Here is a 9,778-nt window from a genome sequence, read left to right as displayed (position 1 = left end):
GTTTATGTAGAAAAAATAAATAGTACATGTATTTCTACAGTACTGAAAGCAGAACCGATAACGTCTGAGCTTATCAATAATACGCAATTTGTATTTTAGCCCCAAATCCCATTTAATGGCTGCTCCAGTACCCGTCCCAACTTACAAGACAAGCAAAGAACGATCAGTTTCAAAGCTACATGATATATCTTGTATCTGTCTTTTCATAAAAGCTACATCAAGTGGAAGAATAACTTATTTTAAAGGTTATTTATTTAAAAAAAAATTAAATACATAAATAAATCTTATTCTCTTAAGAGTGTTCAGCTTCTTCTCTTCAGCTTCCTGAACAAGAATGGTTTGTAAAAAGTTTCTACAGTTCTTTATAAAAGAGTAAGCAAAATATGACAATGAACATAATATATGATTATTCTTGATATGATGATACTTATAAGACAGCACAATGATATAATTTATATCATGAAGCAAAATGATACACAAGAACAAAAAAAAATTGCTTTTTAATGGAGGAACTCCATCTTTGAGATGATCTGAATCTCACAGTTGAATCTGCTGGTTTTGAAGATGAACTTTATTCAGTGTGAAAACTAGATCATGTTTCTTTGTCATGTCAGTTGTAATCGCTGGTTAAGACAGATTTATCCAGATGATATTTTACTGCTTGATGCATTATTGTGTCGCATTTGGTGAGGATGTGGGATCAGACCTGAAAGTGCTGGATCTGAAGAGGATCTACTTACTGTGATTGTTTTTTTTTGTTTTTTTGTTGTTTTTTGCTTATGTAGAGAAGTTGAATGCTTGAAACACTTCCCTCATGCAGTCCTGTGATGTGATTTCTCTCTAGTGTGAATTCTCTCATGGTTTCTCAGAGTTGCTGAGTGACTGAATGTCTTGTTGCAATATGAACACATGTAAGGTTTCTCACCAGTGTGAATCCTCTTATGGGTTTTCAGGTGTCCTGATCGACTGAATCTCTTGTCACAGTATGAACACTTGTAAGGTTTTTCTCCAGTGTGAATTCTCTGGTGCCGTTTTAAACAGTTGGCTGCAGTAAAAGTCTTCTCACACTCAAAGCACATGTAGTCTCTCACACCAGTATGAATTTTCTGATGATTTTTTAAATTTTCCAGACGTGAAAAACTCTTTCCACAAACATTACATGAATGTGGCTTTTCTTTTGTATGACATTTTAGGTGCTTCTTCAGGACTGAAGACCACAAAAATGATTTTCCGCATTGATCACATGTGTAAGGCTTCCCTCCAGTGTGGATGTTCATATGTTCCTTAAGGTTGGCTGATTGTGCAAAACTCTTTCCACATTGATCACAAGTGTACGGTTTCTCTCTAGTATGAACCTTCATATGCACCTTAAGGTGTACTTTTTGTGAGAAACTTATTCCGCACTGATCACATGTGTGTGGTTTCTCTTCAGTGTGGATTATCTCATGTGTTTTCAGATTTGCTGACCGATTGAATCTCTTGTCACAGTATGAACACTTGTAAGGTTTCTCTCCTGTGTGGATCCTCTCATGTTTTTTCAGGATTCCTGACTGATTGAAGCTCTTGTCGCAGTATGAACACTTGTAAGGTTTCTCTCCAGGGTGGATGTTCATGTGTTCTTTAAGGTGTCCTGATTGTGTAAAAGTCTTCCCGCATTGATCACATGTGTACGGTTTCTCTCCAGTGTGAACTCTCATGTGAACATCAAGCTCATATTTGATTTTGAAACTCTTCCCACACTGATCACATGTGAACGGCTTCTCTCCAGTATGAACTTTCGTGTGACGCTCAAGACTTTGTTTGTATGTGAAACTCTTTCCACACTGAGTGCAGGTGAAAGATTTCTTGGCTCTTCTTTTCTTTAAAACTTTCTGTTTGGTTTGAGAAAAACTAAAATGTTTTTCTCCAGTTATGACATTCTCTTTCTCCTCAACTTCACTCAATCCTCCATTCTCCTCATTTCTTTCAATCAACTCTGAAATAAAAGTAAAAATTATTCAGTTTCAGTAACTCATAATAAAACTGAAGAAATGTGCAGGACATAAAAGTGAATCCCAACTATATATATATTATTAGACCAAAAGAAACTCTGGGTTTACCGAAGAAAATCATACCAGGGGTGTGTTTCCCCAAAGAATCGTTAGCCAACTATGGTAGTAAATCTAGTGGTAACGATGGAACTTCCGACCATAGTTCGTGTTGGGAAACGCACCCCTGGTAAGGTTTACACAGTAAGTTACCATGGTTACTTCTCTTTCAGAAACAGGCTTGACATATGGGTAGGCGTGTACCGATATTCGGTAATATGATATATCACAATGAATATGCATGATATTGTTATCATGGGCACTTCAAAATACCGTAAATAATTATTTATAACGAATTATTACAATTTTTATAATGCATTTTAATGCATTTACTCATGTAAACAAGCCCAACGTGCATGAGAAGCACATGATGGAACGAGTGAAGGAGACGCGCTGAATGAAAGCAGAGGGCACTAATGAAACAGCAGAAATGCAGCGGTTACCCCGGAAACCCTGTAAACAAAGCAACTGCTACTGGGCAGTGATTAAAATTCTTCAAACAGCCATTCAGTTTTTTGAATTCGCAATGTTGTTCATCACAGCACCAAATGCTTAATACTTAGACTTAATAGGCTATATATTTTTAAACTTAAACATGTTTATATTTTAATCTGGACTACAACATACCCTAATGATTAGAAATGCTTTGAGACATACGGCTTCATTAGTTAACATGTTAATTCATTATTACCAAACTGACAATGAAAAATACACTGGTATACTGTTGAACTAGCATTTTGCATATAAAAATTAGTTCAAACTTTGGCCTGTGGAGGGCAGTAATATGCTTAGCAGCGTCTACACTGCTGGAATTCTAATAGAGGAGAAGAAGAAGAGAGCTAGTTCAAGATGAGCATTTCTGGTTAAAACTTATATAATTTTAAAAAAATTTCAGAAAATGGCCGATGGTTTCACTAGATAAGACCCTTATTTCTCATCTGGGATTGTGTTGAACAATTTGAAGTTGCAGTGAAACTAATTATGACCTTCAACTGTTTGGTGCCCATTGAAGCCTACTATAAGGAGAATAATCCTGGAATGTTTTCATCAAAAACCTTAATTTCTTTTCGACTGAAGAAAGAAAGACATGGACATCTTGGATGACATGGGGGTGAGTAAATTATCAGGAAAAGTTTATTTAAAAGTGAACTAAATGGCTTTATATCCTTTTCCAGATCTAAATTACTTTCTTTCTCATTTGTTCCTGAATTTCTTTGGATCTCAACATGATGTGTAGCTTTTGAGGAACTTTTGGTCTACTTCACTTTGTCAGACAAGTCCTATTTAAGTGATTTCTTGATTGTGAACAGGTGTGGCAGTAATCAGGCCTGGGTGTGGCTAGAGAAACTGAACTCAGGTGTGATAAACCACAGTTAAGTTATGTTTTAACAGTTTTAAGCACTTTTTCACACAGGGCCATGTGGGTTTGGATTTCATTTTCTCTTCATAATAAAAACCTTCATTTAAAAATTGCATGTTGTGTTTACTTGTTATCTTTGATTCATATTTAAATTTGTTTGATGATCTGAAACATTAAAGTGTGACACATGCAAAAAAAAAAAATCAGGAACGGGGCAAGCACTTTTTCACACAACAGTACTTATAAAGCATGAATTATTCTTAGTTAATTTTAATTTTTTAGATACTGTTTAATAACATTACTAAAATCAAAAGAACTTATTTAATGGACCTGAGATGAAACTAATAATGATCAGTTGTAATTCTTAACTAACATTAACAAAAAGTTAACGCATTAACTAACCTTAAATGTGACTTTATTGTAAAGTATTACCTGTTGTTCTCTATAATTCTTTGCACTTTTTGTTACTGCATCGACCACAGCGGAGTGCACCATTGGTTAGCTTGCGCGCTTGCCGTGGTCAGAGTTCAAAATAGTTCAACTTTTGCCGCTGAGCTCTGTGATGAGAACCCGCACGACCAATAGAAGTGGGTCATTCAAACAAGCGCCGAAGGCAAAATGGATGAACAGCTAGTAATATCCGTGTTGCAATTTCCAGAGCTATACGTTACAAGTTTGTGGTCATATAGAGACATCGGGAGAAAAGCTGTGTAATGGAGACATGACAGACACTGTCAAGAGTTACTCTTTCTTCTTCTTATTACTAACAGGGCTAGTGCTGTCGCTCGCTTCTTAGCACAGGACATACATATTTTGCTGCTGACCGAAGGGTGGAACAACAATCAAATTACTAGATGTAGAGAACTTATGAATCTTCTTGAAGCTATATAACCTTCAGCATCATGAATGAATGAAGAATAAACACCAACCTCTTTGTTCTTCAGTATCTTCAGTGTGTTTCATTCTGCAGGGTTCTGGATCACTCATGTTCTCACTGTCCTCTTTAATAAACTCAGTCTTTGCAGATTTCAGCTCTTCCTGATGCTCTAATGCTCGTCTGATGGGAATATTCCAGCATTTATGGGTTAAAGCACTGAAGGCAGGATTGTTGTGCGAGGAGCTTCACCGAACATGAACGTCTGTGTGGAAGAAGCAGATTTGCCGAAATTAACAATAAATCAGTTATTTAGAGTTTTTTAAACTTATTTACAAATTTAAAGGGTTAGTTTACCCAAAAATGAAAATTCTGTCATTAATTACTCACCCTCATGTCGTTTCACACCCGTAAGACCTTCGTTAATCTTCAGAACACAAATTAAGATATTTTTGTTGAAATCCGATGGCTCTGTGAGGCCTGCATAGCCAGCAATGACATTTCCTCTCTCAAGATCCATAAAGGTACTAAAAACACATTTAAATCAGTTCATGTGAATACAGTGGTTCAATATTAATATTATAAAGTGACAAGAATATTTTTGGTGCCCAAAAATAACAAAATAACGACTTATAGTGATGGCCGATTTCAAAACACTGCTTCAGGAAGCTTCAGAGCATAAATGAATCAGCGTATCGAATCATGATTCAGATCGCGTGTCAAACTGTCAACGGCTGAAATCACGTGAAAGCAGTGTTTTGAAATCGGCCATCACTATATAAATCATTATTTTGTTTTTTTTGGCGCACCAAAAATATTCTTGTTGCTTTATAATATTAATATTGAACCACTGTACTCACATGAACTGATTTAAATATGTTTTTAGTACATTAATGGATCTTGAGAGAGGAAATGTCATTGCTCCCTATGCAGGCCTCACGGAGCCGTCAGATTTCATCAAAAATATCTGAATTTGTGTTCCGAAGATTAACGAAGGTCTTACGGGTGTGAAACGACATGAGGGTGAGTAATAAATGACAGAATTTTCATTTTTGGGTGAACTAACCCTTTAAGCATTGATGTAAGTGAAGCATATGTCCTCCAGATTCTATATTTGAAGAGACCATAACCTTACAAATATAAAGAGTTGCCTCTTTGTAAATCATTATATTACTATATTAAAAATAACAGCATTGACACAAAGAGCACTTCAATTTAAAATACTCATTCAGTAACACTGCACTCACATATGTGGAAATTCACACATTCTATGCATTTGTTTTGTCTGATTGTTAACATTTCTATACATATTTATTTCATTCTGCCCCATATATTAACATATGACATCTGTCTAAAAATATAGAAAAGAATGATGATTCTATAATGATCTAAATATGGTTTTCTAATAATACATTCAGAGCAATAAAGTAATGAAACCATTAACATTTTATAGTTTTATATGTGCAAAGCAAAATTTTAAATGTTTCCAGTGTCTGTAATTTTGTTCATATTTATAGATTTTAAATCCTACATGGCTCATTATATCGGCTCAGGATGTAAAGTAACCAGGGCTTGACATTAACACCCGCCAACCCGCCAAATGCGGGTAGATTTCAGCTGTGGCGGGTAAGACAGCTTCTCCAACTAACCACTTTGGCGGGTTGAATATAATTTCAGTTTACAGACAAATGATCGAAGATCGTCGTAGCACAAAATTACAATCCAATCACACAATTTGTTATTTACGTGCAGTTAGTGAAGGAGGGATAGGCGGAATTGCGCTGAATGACACACAACAGAAGCGCTCTCTCGCGTGCGCGCTCTCTCTCTCTGTTGCGCGCGCGATCAGTTGCTAATGTTTTCCTTCTTGTTTATCAGGTGTTTAAATCAGCAAGTGCATAAACAGCGCTGTACTCGATTGAAACAAGGCAGAAACGACCTCTTATATTGTAACATAAACAAACTGTGTAAAGTGTATTTTACAATAGTTTAAATATGCGAAATACCGTTAACTGCTCCTCAGAAGACCAGACAGGCTGACCGCGCGCGCTAGTGATGACGTCATCGCACATGGACCATGTGTTGTCCCACAACCCAAAAAAAAAAAAAAAAAAATATATATATATATATATATATATATATATATATATATATATATATATATAAAATTTAAAGTTTACGTTTTCTTTTTTTTTTGTGATCAACTTTTTATTTGGTATACAATGTATAATTTAGTTAATAGTATACATAGTATACATGTATATTCATGTATATAAAATAACATCACTATATACAATTGCCAAAGCCTTGGGAAAAAGAAAATAAGTAAATAAAAATAAATACATTGCAAAATAAATAAATAAATAAATAAAAAATGTAAAAAAAAAAAAAAAAAAAAAAGGTTACAATAAATACATTGCAAAAGAATAAAAAAAAAAAATACAATAAATACATTGCAAAAAAAAATAAATAAAAAAAAAATAAAATAAAAATTACACAATTACATAAATATATAAATAAAATACAGTTGCAGTGATGTTGTTAAGACCCATTTTGATTACGTGCTAAACTTGAGAAAAAACAGGTGGTTTCGAGAGTGCAACAACAACTTTATCCCAAGCATCTAAAGTGAAGCTACGTGCTTTGTGAATGACAGCCAATGATCTCTCTATAAGAACAATATCTCTGAAATAGTTAAACCATTCTTTTATTGAAGGGGGTCCAGGAGAAAACCAAGAATGCATTATAGTTTTTTTAGCAGCAGTTAAACCTGCAAAAGTTTACGTTTTCAAATTTTAGATGTTAACTAAGGTCCTTCTTTTATCTATTAAATCCCACAATAGTATTTACACAGTAGCCTAATGTTAATGGCAGAAAAGGACATTTTTTTAATGGCAGTGAATAGCGATCAGCAACAAGCTTTAAATAAATAAGAACATGAATATGTTTTGTGTTGTTGTCGTTTTTGTTTTTATATTGTAGAATAGTATATTTTCTCTTTATTTCTGCAGTGGTTGTTCTAAAAGTGAAATGTTAATTATACTTTGCTAATGTTGCAAATCTTAAAATCCTGTTTACTTGGCATTTACACATTTTAGTGCTTTTGTTTAAACTTGCATCACAGCTTTTCCCCGTGTTGTTCCTGTGTATGTGTTCGGACCAGTCAGTATTGTTGTTCTGAACTCTGTTGCTCTGATGACTGAGCTGAAACTGAAAGTAGGCGAGTATATAAAACATACATTAATAAGACACCATTTATTCTGTTTTGAGTGACTGAAAGCCGGAGCACTTTGAGACAGAAATCACCTTCTCACAGTTTTACTGTTCAAACTATTATGAATTCACCATCATTAATCTGATATTTATTCCTTGTTGCTGATAATAATTAAATATAATTGTGTCCAGATTAACATTTTGTCTCATGTTGTCCTCAGTTATTAATTGGTTACAGAACAGGTGTCGCTGGAGGGAAGGTGCACAGTTATTCTATGCCACGTTATGCAAGTAAGAAATCTCTACAGGTGAAGGACTGGAACGGTAGATTTATTGACATTCGTTCACAAAGCAGTCTAGTATAAAATGATTCGCGCAGACATTAACAAATTTAGGTATATGGGGGTGCATTCCCTTAAAAAATAAAACTAATCCACTGCGTTTTCAGCATCTCTGGTGTCAGGAGTACATGGAGACTGTTATATTCACTTTTACATCCAGGGTTTTTCCTGAATAGAGAATTACGAGGCAGCCGCCTCCATCAAATTTCGTGGTGCCTCTGGCTGTCAAATGTCGACAAAATTTAGACAGCCAGTCACATGCTCAGATATCCCTTTGCCACGGTTCCATTGCAGATTCCAGGCTTGTGTCCATTCTCGAACCGTTCCGCCCATCCCCACTGCAGAAAATGGTGTTCCGTGCCAAAATGATTGCTTTCACTTCGGCCCTACAACTTGCTGGCCTTGAACAGAGGACATTCAGGACATTCTGTGAGAGCAGATCGCAGTTATATCCGCTGTAACGTAGTTCGTAGATACGGGAAGAAGGAGGCGGGAACTGGCGAACATTTAACAAACTTTAATATATAAATAAACCAAAAACCAAAGTAATGCCCTCGCGGACGTCTGCCGGCCACACAAACATAATAAAACATAACATAAAGTCCAGGCCTGGTCCTCTCTCGTCCTTCACTGTCGTCGCTCCTCCTTTTATGCTCCCGGAGCTCCTCCGTGAGAGACTCAAGGCCGGTGCGCCTCCCAGGTGAAGCTCATTAACTCTCACGCCACCGGCCTCGCACCATTCCCTCACAGCTGTCACCCGCCCTGGTCACCACATCCGCATCAGACAATCCGCCGGGTTGACATTTCAAGTAATCGCGGGTGGATGAGAGATAAATCATTAATGTGTTGATTTTAATAAAGACACGGAACTCTCATTTGGCAAGGCTCATTATTGGCCGGCTCCTGTGTCAGCATCACACGCATGCGGCGTGCTGATCACATTACAGCGTCGGCCAATACTGAGTCTGTGTTCAGACATAGAACAAGGAAGCCTGGACTGTATGTACAATGTCAACAGCGTAAGAGAATGACAGGGAAGAGAAGAAATTTGCTGAATATTGTTGTTTTTGTGCACAAAATGTATTCCCGTTACTTCATAAAATTAAGGTTGAACCACTGTAGTCACACAGACTATTTTAAAGGGATAGTTCACCCAAATATGTCATCATTTACTCACCCTCAAGTTGTTCTAAACCTGTATAAATTTCTTTGTTCTGATGAACACAAAAGAAGATATTCTGAAGAATGTTGGTAACCAAGCAGATCCCGCCCCCTATTGACTACCATACTAGGAAAAACAAAATACTATGGTAGTCAATGAAACCCAAATTATTATTTTCAATAAATTATCAGCATCTAAACCTCTGTTAATTCTCAATAAGAGCTTCTGTAGACGTGTGACAGAAATAAAGTCAATCTGGTTAGTAATAAGTGAAGCTGGTAATGCTGTTTGTGGAGTTGTTTGATCAGATCTTCAGAGATTGAATGTCTTCTTTTATCTTCAGCTGATCTTGAGTTGCTGTGGTTGAAGTCAGTTGTAGTTCTTGTGTCTCTCTTTCCTTCAGTGATTCTGCTTGTTATCATCAGGTGTCTTTAATAATGTGCAATCATCACTCAATTAATCACTTAATTATCTTATTAACTCTAACACTGCTTCAGTGTTGCTTTTAACTCCAAGCAGTGTTAATTTAACACCAGTGGCCTGTTGCACAAAGCTGGTTTCAGTTGGTAAGTTCAAGATTAGTTTGAGAAAACTTTGTTTTTTCATGCTCAAGAAGGTGGATTGGTTTCTTAGCTGTGTTCATTGTCATGGCATCTTACGCTGCAGGGTTAACCTGCTCTGGATTTGTATTTATCGTTTCCAAGTAAATCAGTTTAGAATGAAAGAAATTTAGAGACAAAA

At 36.0% G+C, this 9,778-nt stretch overlaps 1 protein-coding gene across 1 annotated transcript; it reads right to left on the bottom strand.

Annotated features, from left to right (window-relative positions):
• Positions 1–780: 780 nt before the first annotated feature.
• Positions 781–6,419, bottom strand: LOC125280739 (zinc finger protein 501-like). Its single transcript, XM_048211488.1, has 3 exons — positions 6,328–6,419; positions 4,377–4,586; positions 781–1,975 (listed from the first exon to the last, which is right to left on the bottom strand). Exons 2-3 carry the CDS (start codon positions 4,432–4,434, stop codon positions 813–815), a joined length of 1,221 nt encoding a protein of 406 aa, XP_048067445.1. The 5' UTR covers positions 4,435–4,586; positions 6,328–6,419; the 3' UTR covers positions 781–812.
• Between the last annotated feature and the right edge of the window lie 3,359 nt (positions 6,420–9,778).

This window comes from Megalobrama amblycephala, linkage group LG1, assembly GCF_018812025.1.
Source record: "Megalobrama amblycephala isolate DHTTF-2021 linkage group LG1, ASM1881202v1, whole genome shotgun sequence".
Taxonomy (NCBI): Eukaryota; Metazoa; Chordata; class Actinopteri; order Cypriniformes; family Xenocyprididae; genus Megalobrama; species Megalobrama amblycephala.
The sequence above is the reverse complement of the archived record's forward strand: the minus strand, read 5'-3'. Positions and strand labels throughout refer to the sequence as shown.

Excerpts from the sequence above, each read along its gene's own strand:
- LOC125280739 (XM_048211488.1), bottom strand. The coding sequence starts at position 4,434 with ATGAGTGATCCAGAACCCTGCAGAATGAAACACACTGAAGATACTGAA. Across the intron at positions 1,976-4,376 it reads AGATACTGAAGAACAAAGAG|AGTTGATTGAAAGAAATGAG; the intron begins GTTGGTGTTTAT and ends CTTTTATTTCAG.